The sequence below is a fragment of the Melanaphis sacchari genome, unplaced genomic scaffold, assembly GCF_002803265.2.
Source record: "Melanaphis sacchari strain LSU unplaced genomic scaffold, SCAv2.0 Contig12_pilon_pilon, whole genome shotgun sequence".
NCBI classification, from domain to species: Eukaryota; Metazoa; Arthropoda; class Insecta; order Hemiptera; family Aphididae; genus Melanaphis; species Melanaphis sacchari.
In genome coordinates, this window is record NW_020270527.1 from 4,224,327 (window position 1) to 4,242,032 (window position 17,706).

A 17,706-nucleotide genomic window follows, 5' to 3' on the forward strand; every position below is an offset into this window, starting at 1 on the left:
GAATCACTGAATAAGGCAATATTGATGTGATTGTATTTCAGATATCAATGTACATAATGTAAATAGGTAATATAAAAAATAAAATTATAAATAAAGAACAAATGGTAATGTTACTAAATTATTCATTGAAAAATAGACACATTGTCTTTTATACTTGATAAACTAAAAAATAATTATTGTATTTACTAATAAAATATTTTAAATTTAATTTTTTCAGTAGTCTTATATATATATAAATATATTTTTTTAATTACTTGGTCCAAGATTTATCTTATATTTGGGTACAATTTGTGTATAATTAATCGGTGGATTTTTTACAGCAAATGTTGATACCACTGTTACATTATGACCTCGGTTTGCTAGTTCAAAAAACAATGGTTCAAACGACACAATATGACTCTTCCAAGGCGAAGGTACAAAAATCAGTATATTTGAAGATTCTGTTTCAGAAGTATAATGAACTGCTACAAGTAACAATATCGAAATAAATTTCATTTTTATTTTATGTTTCCAAATTCTTCTTTGTTAATCTGGACTTAGTTATTAGATAACATGTTTGATGTTATCATAGTATACCTATTGAAATAAAATTAATGATTATTTTGAATTATTTTATATCATCATACCAATAATGCAACCAGGATTTTTTATGGGAGGAGGGGTTCCAAAAATATAATGATTTTAAAATAGCAATCAAATTTAATTATTATTTTATTATTTGATTCATATAAAATTTATTATAATTAAATGTAAAAATAAAGGTGTAATAATAATAATTTTACGGTATCATTAATGTTTATAAAATGAAATCTAAGCAATGTTTTGTATAACTTACATGATGCGTATTACTTTCTTAGGTTAAGTTAGTGTTTTAATTATCACTATATCACAGAAGCTCTACTCAGTACTGAATCGAATCAATTATTCAATTTTTCCAAATACTTTTATTATTTTAGAAAGATACGATATGGTTTAAGGGTGGGGAGGGGTCCGAACTCGAAATTCCTACCTACTAGTTTGCGCCACTGCATTAAACTATAAACAATACGGTATTATTTTAACTGTCGTTTTTATATTTACAGTCATCTCTTTAAATTATATTAGTTTAATATAGTTTAGATAGTTTTATGTGATAGATAATTATTTAACAATGATGAATAAGAATACAGCTTTTAATGATTTAAAAGAAAATCTAAAATTATGTTCATTATGATAACAGTTTATCAAAGTGTATAGCATAATACTGTAAAAGTATGATAAATCGAATGTTTAATGATTATAAAAGCAAGCATTATTGTCAAATTATTTTAGATATACCTACTTTAAATACGAAAATAATAAGTTATTACTTTGTAATCATTGAAATCTTATCGTATATCAGAGATCTTTTTATATTATAAATAATCATTAGTCTTAACTTTTATTTTAATTTCTTAAGAATAATGAGCCATGATACAAACATGCATGTAAACAATTGAAAATAATTAAGTTATATAAAATAATCTAAAAAAAAAGTATTTATATCTTTATTAAAAATAAAAAACAAGTACTTATTCAAATTAATCTAATTTTTAGAAAATATCATCTGTTGATTTAAACAATATTATAAATACTTACATTTAACTAGTTGGTATAGCTAAAAACAATTGTATAGTAAGTCTTTAACCAAAACAAAATTGATTAAATTATTTTTTACAACATATAATTTTTATTAAACTAACATTAAAAATGTAATCATAAAAACTTGAAAATATATACGTTTAAAAAAGAAAAGTGATGTTTTCAAAACAACAGTTACATGAATACTGTTACAAACGTGACCTGGAATAGTAGGTCAGATCTCTTAAAACTATTATTAAATAATAAGACCTTGAAATATATTTTTGATTATGATTAATATTTTTATTTTTTTTTTTTTAATTTAAACCACAATTGAATAAAAATAAATCGAAATACTTACTATTTCTACTAAAAAATGACAACTAAATTCGATTTTCTCATATGATAATAATTAAAAAATGTATAAATTATAATATAAACTCATTTTTTGTATACACAAACATAATATATGAGAAACATGGATAATTACCAATAAAAGATTAAAATCAAAATCTTATAACTCCCTATTTCTGTATGATATATAAAATTATGTATAAAATATATTTTTATTTTTATTTTTTTTTAATAATAATACATGGATGTTTATAAAATAATAAAGAAATTATTACCAGTTGCTTGATTAAATCGAAAGCCACCAAGGTTGGTGTATAATTGAGTTGCACAAGTAGGAATGTAGGAATAACAACTAACAACTAACTTGTCTTTACTATAGTTATATATATATATATATATATATATATATATATATATATATAATCACAAGACCTAACCTAAACTAACCTATACACAACCAGAATACATAGAAGTGTACTTTTATGTAAAACCAGAATTTATTAATTTAAAATACCATGATATTTTTTTTAAGGTAAACACTTTTTTCAAGCTAATTATTAATAATTTTAAAAATGTTTTTTCGCATATTTTTTACTGATTTAATAAAAGTTTTAAGTTATAAACTTATAACATATAAGTATTTAAAAGTTCAGAAAAACAATGTTATGGGCCGTAATTTTATGGAGTACCCAGGTGCTAATTAGCCCATGTGGTACTATTAAGTTATAATTTTATAATTAATTAGATACTCGTTTAATATTTGATTTTTAAATATTAAAATTCCTTGCAAAAATATTTGGCTTTTGAATATAAAATTATAATTACCATTTAAAAAAACAAATACCCAAAAACACTTTAAAAAGAAAAGCAATATTTTGATTGTGCTGAATCAAAAAAATAAAAATAATTATAATATTACATTAAGTAACTATTTTGTTTCGTCACTATAATAGTTGTGTAAATATAATTATCATTTTTTAACAAATTTTAATTAAATATCTGATTATGATTAGTAGTAGACAACAGTTTGGTTATGTATTCTTTTTTTATAAATACGTATTTTACACGATAGTTGTAGGTAAATAAATAGTAGATTCTATTAATTATTGTAGTTTAAAATAATTACGAAAAAAAACAATAATATACAATTTTTCATATTGTTTTGTAAAAACTATAATAATTAGTCTATTAAACTGGTTCATCCTATCAATCTTGAATTTTTCAATTGATGAAAATGAGTTCAAAATTCAAGTTTTTTTTCAAAACTAGCCATGCGTAGCTTAGAATTGAATAAAATCATCTAACAATAATTATAAATCTTTAACTCACTACATAAAAAATTTTATAATAAACATAATATTATGCTCAATTATAGTGTTTTATTTTTAAAATATAATTTTTACTTATATACATCTAATATTTCTTGTATGAAATGTACAATTTCACTTTAAGAAACATTATTTATAATAATAATAATTTAACACAGTGATTTACCTGTGGTCCGTGACCCCCTATGAGTCCATAATACTCATGTCAAGGGTCTGCGATAAATTTAACACATAAAATACGTCAATGCATGACAAAAGTACATTACAATATCATTGCATTTTTATTTATTTTTATGTATATATATATAATATATCTTTTTATAAAAAATGTTAAACATATTTTATTTTATTTTATTTTATTTATATTACTTTTTATGAGAAATTAAGTGTAATAAATTTTTTTATGATAAAATGAGATATTTTGTAAAAAAAAAAAAAAGTATTCGAAAAAAATTGATAAGAGAGTCCGCGATTTCTAAAAACATTTGATCAGGGATCACGGATCTATAAAAATTTAAAAATCACTGATAATATACATGTATTATATCACACAAAATAAAAATATTTTAGAAATAATAATAATAATAAATAAAAAAAACATGTCAAAGCATTATAATACTATTGTAAGTTTTTCTTTTTACCAACTTCTTAGTGATGCATATTTGTTAAGTGATCGTAAATCGGGAGGCATAGATTTAACTACTCTACTTGCTTAAAGTATATGAAAACTAAATTAGTAGTAAAACTTTCATACAACGAAATCTTACAAGTATAAACAAAAAATCATATCATAGAAAAATTTGGTAAGCAGAATTTAACAATATATATTTAATTTCAAAAATATTTCGTTAAACAGAAATTAATTATAATATTATACAAGTGTAACAGTAATTTTAATTTTTTGTAAGCAATGCAAATTTGAAATTACGTATGTATTGCCAAATACTACTGTCAGTGTATAGTATTATCGATCAACAGGAAAATTTGAAGGAAAACTTGGTCGCTTTGTGCAAAATACGAATATATTAATGTTAAAAATAAGATTATTATTTCATGGTGTATGAGACCAGTGTGACCAGCTCTAAAACAGCTTAAAATTTTATTTTTTTACATGATACGCATGGTTTAATAGCTATAGACAACGATGCCAGATTTTTAATGCCAGATGACATAGGAATCCATTTTGAGGTACCGTGGTTAAAAATGCGAAGTTTTATTTGATATGTTTAGACATTTTTTGCCTGTGACAGATTTATGCGTTTTTCTATTTTATTAGGCGTAATATTTAGCATTTTTTTGGACAAAAATTTGATGAAAAGTACAATAATTTAAAACTTAACCTAACCTTTGCATTATTTAAAATATTTGAACATTGTTCCAACGTAAAATTGTTTTTAAAAAAATATAGTAGTTATTATTTAATTCGGTTAATCGGTGTATCGTACCCACATTAAACAATTAGTGCAATTAGTGAAAAACGTGTAATATTAAATAATCTTATCTTCTTGCTACTTTTAAAATAGTTTATTCTTGACTATTTCAGCCTCTATTTTTTTAATCTACATAATTAAAATCCATAATTTTAGATTTGTAGTTCATATAAATGCATATTTCTGAACTTTTCAAGACATATTTTCATACATATTTTGCCAGATTTTAGTGCATGCGTACATGCTATTGTTTAGGAACTTTTTTAGGGCATACAATTCTAGTTATCACTATTATGTTTATGACATAATCGACATTATACATAAATAACAGTATAACAATATACATAATACAAACGACAATTTTTTTATAATTTCTAAAAATTTTAATCAGTTTTCTGTTTGTGGAACAAATTCAACATTAATTGCATAATCCGTTTAGTAATAAAATATAAAATACAGATGAAAAATAATAAAACTAATATAATAAATACTACAACATCTAATAAATAATAATGGTACCACGTTAAATCGACTGCTGCAGAACGTAAATGATGAGCTCCTCCATTTCTGATAACATATTCCACCCAATACACCGCCGTCTCAAGAGCTGACATCGGCCGATCATGAAATATGGAAGACATTCTTTTAACATTTTCTGAAAACCTTTAAAAACATTCCACAATAATAACAATTTTACGAAAAATTTAACGTTTTTAAAATAGACGTCATAATATATTTATAAATACAACTACCACAATTTTTATTATACCTGTGATATTACCCTGTTAAATATTTTAAAACTCAAGTTTTATTTTATTTTAATATTTTAAACATTAATTTATTTATACTTTGTATTTGTTGTATTAAACAAGTCATTATTTAATAGTAATACAAACTGGGAACTTTAATAAATACATATACATATTTGTATATATAATTATTAATTTCAAAAATAATTCTGATCTTTAAAAGTTTAAAATTAAATATAATTTTTTCAAATATTTTACATCACAAATCTCAGTTAGATTTTAACCTAAAAAAAGTTATATAAACTTATATTAAAGTTAATTAAGCAGTTTTTTTTTTAGGAAAAAAAATGTATTTCTTATTTTATTTTTGTATTTTTAAAATAATGTTAAATTAGCTTATTCAACACTTTAAATTAAATTTGGAAATATTTAATCGGTTGCATTTTACATTGTTATGATATGAAAACAACAGATCAATTAATAAATCCTTTCTCATCAATATTTTTTTTTATATGTAGATAATCGCTTATTTAAGAAATACAAATGCTTTGTTGAAAGCAAATGAAAAAAAATGCTTGTCAGTTCTTTTAAAAATAACAATAAAAAACCATCAAGCAAAAGCAGAAAACTTGGAATATCACCACAACTCTGGTTCCAATAAAACTGATTTTATTTTCGTTGCTGTTATTAATAATAATATAACCATAGAGACTTATAATTTTTCCCATTTTGAAAAAACTTATCAAAATCAATAACATGTACGAATAATTTTTATTTAAATATTTACAAATTTTTTTAATTTTAATGAGTAATAACTAAGATTAGAAATATAATACAACATTTCTTATAAATTATTCTTATTGGAATTCAAAAAAAATATTTTAAAATAAAACCATATTAATGGCATATGAATATTTGAACTATAACTGTTGGTGAAATTAGATATTCATCAAATATATAAAACGATTTATCTTCGAATGATTTTCGTTATTTTATTAAAATTCAAGAATCATTTAGAAACTTAACACATTCTATTAAAACCAAAATAATAAAATATCAAATAAGAGCAATAGGGAAATAAACAAAAATTTTTTATAAAAGTACAGTCTATTCAATTTTCAATTTATAATGTTGGTGAATTCTTTAGCGTTTATTGCAGGCCCAAATGTATTAAATTAAAAACTAATACTACTGAGATATTAAGATTAACTTAACATAAAAAAAAATCGCTCGAAAATTCAACAAAATTGAATAATATGGATTTAAATATTCTCTCAGTTAGACATTTAAAAAAAAATGCTTTATTGTTCATAATAAAAAAAATAATTAATCCCAGTCAAAATTTAGTAGATTTTTCTCGGATAAGAGCACATAGGGCATACGGTATACCAGTGAAATATATTAAAAAATTCTTTGGGAAATCGTTTGTAGACTATTTAGGTACGTACTAAGTACTTTAACGAAATGACAATTCTATTAAAAAAAAAAAAAATAATAGTATTTATTGTGGGCAATTAAATAATAAAAAAAGAAGTTTTTAATTGTTTTTTTTTTAGAACTAAAAATTTCTTAGTAAGACTACATTCTTGATGTTGTTAGTTTTTATTTTATTTTGTTCATTGATAGTTGTATATACCTACTGTTCGTTGAAATAATTAAAATAGATGAATAACAGAATCAGTCGATATTGCTATATATATTATATATATATATATATATTGTTATATCTACTGTCAATCTAACATATTGTAATATAAATATGAAATATTATCTGATAAATTCATTTTTACTTTATTTCTATATAATGAACAATAGAAATGTTAACTGTTTACTTATCGCATGCTTAGACTTAAAGAAGAAGTTTTATTCAATAAACTTATAAAGAAATTTATTAATAAAAATAAAATTGATTAGAAATACTCAAGTATGTATTTGTATTTGAAGAAAAATTGAATAATTAAAAATCTTTTAATGTATTTCTTTCTCTTAAAAATGTGTGTTTAACTTAACTTGAGATTTTTACATAGCCTACAATGCTACAACACCCAAGTAAAAGTTTTATAAGAAATAAATAATTTCATGTACCTATATAGAAAATAAAAATAATGAAAAATAAGAAAAAAACATAATGGTGCCACAATAGTATTTTATTATACTATATGTTAATAATTCATGGATTATACTCCTCAATAATTTTAAATTAAAAAATTAGTTTTATATCACAATAGTTAGAATATTAATTTTTATTTATACTTAATAAATTATTTTTTGTCACCAAATATTTTAAATAAAGTATAATGTTTAGTTGTATCTAATAATTTAAAAGTAAAAATCCATTAAAATTAATTTTTATAGTAAATATTAATTTATAATAAGTAATTTAAATTAATTAATCCAAAAGTATTATTTTTTTCATTTATCTTTTTGAACCAATGCATACAAATTGATACATTTAAATTAACTTAATTTAATGAAATAACAAATACTATATTATAATAGCAATATTTAATAATTAAATTATATTTTATTCACAATTACTCACTTTTTATCATTGATTATAAGCTTAATATCTTTTTCAAATGTTTCTTCAGTCATTCTAAAAATATTACTCATAATGCCAATTCCATTTTCTTGACTGATTTTTATGTTCTGAAACTGATCTCCAAAAACCGGAAATCCAATAATTGGAACCCCAGCATCTATTGTTTCTATAATACCGTGGACTCCTCCGTGAGTAATAAATACTTTACAGTTTGGATGATCTAGAACAAATTATATTCAAAACATAAATTCTTTACTAGATTATTATTCTCAAATAAAGTGTTACTTAGGATTTCCTTTTGCGGAAGCCAAGAATTGACATAAAAGTTGTTTGGGAAATTTCGAGTATCATTATTAATCCATCTAAATACAATCTTCTGTTCTAATCGACCTAATACATTAATCAAACTGCGCATAGACGGCTTAGGTATACTTGTCACATTCAATATAGTACCGAAATTGAAATAAACAACGCCCGTGTTAGCTTTGTCCATAAATTCTTGTAATCTCTATTTACATAAAATACCGCGTCTTAGATAAAACTATAAATAACATTTATGATTTGGAAGTTAAAAAAAAAAAATGAAAATAATTACTAGCATAAAATATAAATCAATACCTTATCCATTTTCTTGTTAGGTTGCATGTGGATACCTAATACTTCAATAAAACTCGGAACATAGGGTCGTGGACTAAAAATTGTCATATCAGAATCAATTAGACTAAGAGATATGTTCTTTAGCATCTCTGCCATTGTAGGTCTGTTTTCGTATCCAGGATATTGGAAATAGATATCCATCATATTTTCCAACTTTGGAAGATATGTAATGAGTTCGACAAATAGAGAATAAAATCCAATACAGCTATTTGTGAATTGTTCCCAGAAAGTCAGAGACTTTCCACCATCTAACATAAAGTCTTTAATATATGACAAATCTGACGGATTTTTTGCCCATCGAGATACACTTATCCAAGGAGGTACGGGTACAAGTGAAATTACTGGTGCTCGGTATTTATGTCCCAACGCTACAGTGCACTCTTGAAAAAATGATTCTATAATGACTAAATCAAACTTTGATTGATCATATTTAATAAATTTCTGTATTTCTGGATCTGATATAAACATATGTGTTGTGTCGACTAGTACTGTGCTACGTGTTATTGGATCTTCGATAAACGTGTAATGTAAGCCTCGTTCATGCATTAAGAAATCTGATCCTAAAAATTAATTATTCAAATATGTGAAAACATAATTCAATAGTATTTTATATTTTTATATATTTATCAATGATATTTTTTAATAATTAATATCAATACAATTTAATAAACAAATATTTTCTTAAGATGACGCCGTACAAGGTACTACACAATATATTACGCATAACATAACATAACAAATTTTTCTTTCAGATGAATTTACTTTACTCTATTGTTTTTTTCGTATATTTCAGTAAATTGACTCACTGTTGAATTTAATAGTGAGATTCCATCATAAGCTCTATATATTTTTATTTTAAAGCAAGTTATGATGATTTTAAAATGTATAAAAATTCAAAATACTGGTAACTATTGTATCAAAATTAAAATATTGTAAAAATCTAAATTGGATCATGGATAATAATTTTACTTTTAAATTCACTATGGTATTAAAAATAACAAAATATAATGGATTCTTCTGGCTGTAAAATTGTATACGAGAAATACGACATTCTGAAAAATAAATTTAACTTACTTCCTGTAATATTAAAATCGTAAGAAGGAATCAATTGTGTATACGTTGGTGGTGGATCATTAACAATAAATTTTGATACTACTGTAACATTATGACCACGATTTGCTAATTCCAAAAATAATGGCTGGAAAGAAGTAATGTGACTTTTCCATGGCGATGGTACAAAAACAAGTATATTCGAACTTTTTATCGCATGAACATAAAAGTTTAATAAAATTACCAATATCGTAATGTATTTCATAATTGTGTTTTATTTTATATACTTGGTTTTCATTTGCAACCTGAAAGCATTATAAAACCATATGTAATATGTATATTTATTAATGTTATTAAAATGCACCTATAAAGCACTCACTAGAAATGTTAGCTACAGATACCTATTTTAAAATAAAATGTGCAACAATTAATTATAGTACAATAACAAAAAAAAGGAAAATAGTTTATAAACGCAGAATATATACACATGAACTCATTTTACTCTTTTCAGCGTATAATTTTTTTTAAAAAAATTATAAATTTGAACACATTGATAAACCATTATCATTGAACTAAAAAAAATATTTTGAACGAATATCCATTACCATAATACGAATAATGTTAATACCAAATAACCGTTTTGTGTAATCGAAAAATCCATAATTTTATTTTTATCGAAAACTTTACTGACTCAAAAATGCTTTAACGCATTTCAATTTTTGATAATTTTTACAATTTTAAGAATTAAATTTATATCTGTAAGTTTAAAAATTATAATAATTAAAATATAAATAAATAAACTACATTAAATTTACTTTTTTAATGAAAACCCATATTTTGTGTTTCATATATTTTTTGAACATATTGATACATAATGAACTAATTTAAATAATTATTTCTAAATAATAACACTCTAATGGATAATATTTTTAAAAATAAAATAAAATAAATAGAATAAAAAAATTATTCCCGGATAATAAAAATTAGAAATAAAATTTTCATAAATTATTGGTACATACCACTATAAAAATATAATACTTATATATAATTTATTAATTTGTATAATATTATAGAATATAGGTATATCAACATAAAATAGACAATAGAAAAATTAACTTTACTTTTACGATTGTTTAGATTTTTTGTACTCACTATTTTATTACATACTTAGTACACTTCAACCATACCGGATATTTTACCATTCACGTTTTTACGATATAAAAACTATTGCGACATTTCGTTAATTAATTATATACTAAAACTATTGGCAAAATGAACAGAAAAAAAAACACACACACATAAAATTATTGTCACTGATCATATAACGAATACGTCTGTATAGTTCTATACGGTGATACTCTCTGATGTAGTCATGATATTTTAATATTCAAGGTTAAAAATCTACAATCCCGCACAGTATACTTGCGCGTGTATCAACGAGAAGCATTACTAAATGTAAAATAAGTTTCAATTTAAAGCAATTAATCTGCTTTTTCTATAGCAGAGAAACTGAAAAAACGTATTAGCTATAGTATGTAAAATTAACCCACATACTTATCTACGTTACATGGGTATTAATTAACTAAATTCTGATACTTAATTGCATTTATATTAAGCGAACAACATATTATCAATATATTTTACCTATTTGTTATATGTAATAGTAAATTATTTCGTTAAATGTTGAGTATATAATATAATAAAAAAAATATTATTATGAAATTTAAATAGTTATATATTTTGAATTTAATATAAAGAGATAATAGGTTTAAGTAAAATAAATATAATGGAATATTATTTAATTAAAAATTATACAAAAATGATGGGTATTTAGTATTTATAACTGAAGTATACATTTCTAGTTAAACATGGACGATATCTAGTGCATTATATTTTAAACATGGAGTGGATATAAGTGTACAACGGAAAATATGATTACCTTGAAATTTATTTAAATTGTATCCACATCAAACAATAGTTATATAATATAATCTAATAGATACATAATTGTTCAGAATTTAATAGTTTCATAATATTATATCGATATAATAAATCAAAATAAATAACACTTTAAATTTTATAAAGCACAAAATACATAAAGAAACAAATTAAAAAAAAAAAAAAATTAAAAAATTAAATTATTAAATATATAATAAATTTACCATTACAAAGTTATTCTAATTAACTTATATTGTTACAGTATACAGAATATATTGAATATAAAAAACATACCATGAAAACCCTAAAAATAACTATAGTAAATCTAATCCTAAAAAATACTTATAATACGTACTTTGGAAAAAATAAATTAAATTTTCTTTAGAACGGTGGATGTAATTATTCAAGGCACGAATGGCGTCATATCAATTTTTTTTTTATTATGTCTCACTGTCTTACAGTACCTTTTTAATAAAAAATTAAGCCATTAAAAATCAAGCAGCATTTTATAATTCAGTAAAAAAAAAAAAAAAACATATGTACATTGTTCACAAATGTATCATTAATGAACTTTTATTTTCAATATTAACAAGTATTAAAATAAAATAAAAAAATAAAACTACAACTGATAAAACCAGATGGAAGCAAATTGTGTATGTGTGATCAGTGCATATTTATTTTTATTATATAAATTTCAAATGGTGACTATTATGGTAGGGGAAATCTAACTTTAAATATTTAAAAAACATTGACCTTAATCAGTGACAAATATAATATTAAAAGACATTAATTATTATTATCATTTACTACAATGACTTATTATGATTATTAAATAATAAATAGCAGCTATCTTCAAGGATCTTCAATCTTAAAATTTGAAGGTTGTTTTTAATACAAAATTGGATTGAGAATGTACTTTGGGAGATGAATAGTTCCCAGTATTTTTCAGCATAATAAGATAAAATAAAAAAAAAATACGAAAAAACGGGAATATATCCACGCAAAACCAGTTTTATTTTCTATTTATAATTCAAAAATAAATAACCATAGTGACTTTAAATTTTCATCAAACATTTATGTTGGCACTTTCTAAGTAATATAGGTATAGTTTTCAAGATATTTTAACTCTTATTATGCTATTTACTATTTATATACATTGTACAACGATATATTTATTATGTGCATTAATAACAAAAATAAATTGATTGAAGTATTTGTTTACACTCTCATAAAACCATAACAAATAGTTTTTATAAATACGTTAAAAACTAGTTATGTAAAAAAAGACTTAAACGTAAACATATTATTACAAAATTATGAACGATCATTTATATCAAATTATTAGTATGAAACTAATAATGTGTTATTTTTTAGTAGTATATTATGATTAAATCGTAAAATTTAAATTTAAAACAAAAATTCTAATTTATTCATATTGACATTGATAATAGACAATAATATCAAACATCCGTGTACTTAGTTATACATCGATAATAAAAAAATTATTTAAATATCAATATCGTATCACCATATTTTTTTTATGTATTTCAGTCTTTAGTTTAACAAAATAATTTTAAAAAATATTCAACAATAGGTACCTTTAAAATTAAGTTAAATAGGAACATTAAATTGTATTTTATATTGTTGCGAATATTTTAGAATGATCGCTTTAATCCATCAATTAAAACGGTGATAACAAATAGGTGTTTATTTACCTGCTTATTTATTATTTAAACACCACATTATACAGCAAGACAGTAAAACGTGTTAACGATGATCACTGTAATCACTAAACATAAAGCGTTCGTAAGTCGTAAAACATCCTTTGAATAATTTATATGGAACATATAAATACCTCTAAATGGTAATTATTCCTATTTGACCTATTACTTTGAATAAATGTAAAATAACAATGTAATAAAACGTTTAAATTAATTTTTGAATACAATTTTAGAATTAATACAATTTCTATCTATATTCTGTATTTTTGTCTTCATCAGATTTTCAAACTAAATTAGCATCAATACGACAAGAACTAATAAGAACTTAAAATAATAAAATATATTAACGGTTACTTTAATAAAACTATGATCAAAGAACAATAAATCAAATTTCAACCATATTTTTTTTAATTTTTGTTATCTTATGAAAACTGTTATATCGCAGTTATAAATTTAAAATATTTACCAATTAGAAATTGATTATACTTAAAAAAATATTACAATTACATATTTTTATATTATAAATTTATTTGACATTACCTAGTTCCTATTATATTTATATTATATTATAATAAATGTGAAAATATATTTTTTTATAAATATAGTTATGTATATGCAATAGTTTTTTACCATATTTGTTTACGTTAGTAATTATTTTTAAATTTATATTTTTGTAGTTATTAATTTATTATCATAAGAAAAAGCCAAACAAATATAAGTAAGTACGCATTTATAGTACATTAAGTTAAATCAAATCAAATTTAATTTAATGTTTGTTTGCGTGCTTATAAAAACCTGAGATAACTCATATAAATATTTAAAAGTTAAATTACTATTTTTGTTGAGTATTTAAACATTTATGTAGTTAAGATGTATTAGTACACCGTATTATATATTATGGTTTAAACGTTTAAAGTGTATACAAGAAACTAAGAAAGAGAAAAAAATATTAATTGATAATCTGATATTTCGGGCCGTACATGGTTTACATTATGTTATGTATGTAAAAATCATATCACCATACATACCTATAATATATTATGTAATAACTTTGTTTAAAAATTCCACACGTACACGTTTAACATAATATTGGAAATGAATTTTTTTATGTTATTGGTATAAAAACCTATTAGGTACATAATAACTATAATTTTGAACACTCAAATTTTTTTATAATTTTATGAAAAGGCTCTTAAAAGGTTGAGAAGACTGTTATCACTCAATAATTACTGATAAATAACTATTTGTCTGAAAACCATCTACATATTAATGATATTTTCTAGCCAATCACATGTATAGCTTAAAATGATAAATTTATTACAATTTACTGAATATTGATATTAATTCCTAGAATTAAGTTTTTAAAAAGTTAGATACACACAAATAATTGAACACACACGGCACACCTATCATTTTTCTATTGATTAATATTTATCAATCAGTTAATTGTATAGTGTAAAGTCCACAGAATAACTTCAAAATACAAAAGTAAACAACAAAATAACCAAAATCAATATTGTTCAAAACAATTGTGTGTAAATACGAGTTTTTTTTTTTTTTTTGCAGCAATTTAATACTTAATCACTATTTTCCAAAAAATACGTTTTTAAAGTACCAGCCATACCAGTACATCTACACCCAATTTGTTTTTTATCCTATTACATATTTACAAATATATAAATAAATTTAAATTTAGTCTCTATTATATTGATGTGTAAAGAACAATAATATATAATATAATATATGTATAAAAAATAAATTCAATACAAAAGTTTGATATTTTTATGATGTTTTACAATAGATATCTAAAAGTTTAATTGGATTATAGTCTATAACTATAAAAATTTCAAAATAAAAAAACGAGATTAAAATCGCTTTTAAACTCAAAACGAGATATTGGTCAAATAAAATTGACTTCTGCGTTTTTCGACAAAAAGAAAAAAGTAGATTATTTTTTTAAGTTTCTACTCACCTTAACTAAAATATTTTCTGACAAATACAACTGAATTTTTGCACAGCATTTAAAATAAATAATTCAGTTCTAAAGTCTACGAAAAAAAAAACCAAATGGTTTTTGATCAAGTTTATTAGGATCTTGAACCAATTTTTGATTTTTAAATAGACGTGAACTATTACTCTTAAACCATAAAAAAGAGGTATGTTCTATGTATAATATATATATTATTCATTAATAATTATACATGGATGTTTAGTTTAATTGTAAATAGATTTAAAAACTAAAAATTAACTAAATTATAAATATTATGTACTTACCTATGTTTAAAATTGAATATGATGTATTCTACACAACACTGAACGCTTTAACAATTAATTATCAAGGATTATTACCAAGTAAATTAAATTCGATTAATATTGAAATTTTAAGAACTTTAAACATATTTTTTATAAATACCTAGATAACTATTTCTTAAGGTTTTTTTAATAGTATTTTTGGAAAATATTTTTAGACTACAAAGCTTATCTGTATAAGCTGTAAAAAATATTGGTTGATATGATTTTTGAATTTTATCTATTATTATTTATTAACAACAAATAAAAATATAGCTTAAAAATATTATAGTACTTACAGTTATTTAAATGGATTCTTAATTTAATATGGTTAAATTTATTTTATTGATAGAAATAATAACAACCATAATCTAACGAACATCATCTTATTTAAAATAATTAATAATATTATCATTTATTAATTATTATATTAAGGATAAACTTTAGATAAACTAACCCGCGTTGGTCGCGTGATGAAATATTTTTTTCTCCTTGCTATTGATCTATTACCTGTGAATTATTTTTCAGATTTTTGGATTCATGTTGCGTGCTAACAATAAAATTGTTATATTTTTTGAGGATTACATCAGGATGGAACATGGATACACTGACGATAATTATGAAACTTTTTAATGATAATATAATTAAGTACTTATTTCACTGCGATATTAATTGCTATTTATTAGTTATTACTGACTTCATAATAAAATAACAAACTTACTTTATCATTTCTTATTCTGTTATTAATGTGACAGTATTGAAATTGTTTTCCGATAATATAATATCAATCAAATAATTGATTCAAACAAGACGCACTAAACTAAAACCCGTATCTAAACTGTCAATACCAGGACTGATGATTTTCTGTTATGAATTTTGACTAGTATCTCAACAATCGATAAAATTGAATTTAACTTATTTTTAGAGTATTTGAATGGTTCCCTGATGGAGGATTGCAATCAAAGAAAAAATATACGGTATTTTTCTTCCTTACTACTCAAAACACAATCAAAGATAATTTTCACTACGAAATAATCAATTTTGAAGGAGGTAAGTACACAAAAGATGTCAAGTACCTACTGCGATCTTAAACACAAGTCTTGTTTTGTGATATTTTCACTATTATAAAATTCATATTTTACTATATAGGTAACTTACACCTGTCACGTGAATAAAGAGCTATTTATTTTTTAAAAAATTAAAAAATTATAGATGTTAGACTTCATTGTTCACTGATTATTAATTAAAAATCAGTATTTTAATAGACTGTGAATGTAAAATAACTTTTGAACATTATTTACCATTTTTAAACAAAATATTGAGTTTTATAAATTTTATGTCATATATTAATATACAATATAGCTATAATGTTATATTCTTAAAGTCTTTACCTAACTATAATAATAATTATACAATTTAACTGTTCATTTGTTTACCGGTAATAAGTGTTACATATATTATAATTTAATTATAATTAAATGCTGAATAATTTTTCTAATTTTAAAACTGTATAAGGATACATTTATAAAAATGTAAATTAAATTTTAGTTAAACATTGTAAGTAGAAAATAACTTTACCATTTATAGTCTTACAGGTAAATTAAATATAGGAATGTAAAGAAGAATAATCTAAATATACGAAATAATAAGACAGTTTTCGGGACGTTATATTTAATGAATATGAACACTATATTATTATAAAATGGTAAGTATGAATTTATTTTTCATTTTATTTATTCATTTATTTAACTATTTAAGTACTATTATTATTGGACAATAAAACGAATGTATAAAGTACTTACCTAATTCTATTATTTAATATTACATAATATAAATATTATGTATACAGATTATTTATACTTCATGTACATGATTTTAAATAAAGAATGTTAATGCAATTACTGTCTGACATCAATACATTACTTTAAATAATTAAACGCTCGAATAATAAAAATAGAAAAATATTCTGCCATTTACTCTTCTTAATGTTCGCAATATAACGTCCCCTTTCTCTTATTCAACATAAACTACTATCAAATATCATAACAT

At 22.0% G+C, this 17,706-nt stretch overlaps 1 protein-coding gene across 1 annotated transcript in view; it reads right to left on the reverse strand.

Annotated features, from left to right (window-relative positions):
• LOC112591253 overlaps positions 1-17,706 on the reverse strand; it is a 38,304-nt gene that overhangs the window by 2,505 nt on the left and 18,093 nt on the right. Inside the window, exons 2-7 of the mRNA XM_025335009.1 lie at positions 9,734-10,014; positions 8,621-9,219; positions 8,288-8,510; positions 8,003-8,222; positions 5,102-5,374; positions 255-520 (exon numbers count right to left, since the gene is read on the reverse strand). Coding sequence (XP_025190794.1) covers positions 255-520; positions 5,102-5,374; positions 8,003-8,222; positions 8,288-8,510; positions 8,621-9,219; positions 9,734-9,974 — 1,822 coding nt within the window. The 5' untranslated portion in view covers positions 9,975-10,014. The remainder of the gene's footprint in view (positions 1-254; positions 521-5,101; positions 5,375-8,002; positions 8,223-8,287; positions 8,511-8,620; positions 9,220-9,733; positions 10,015-17,706) is intronic.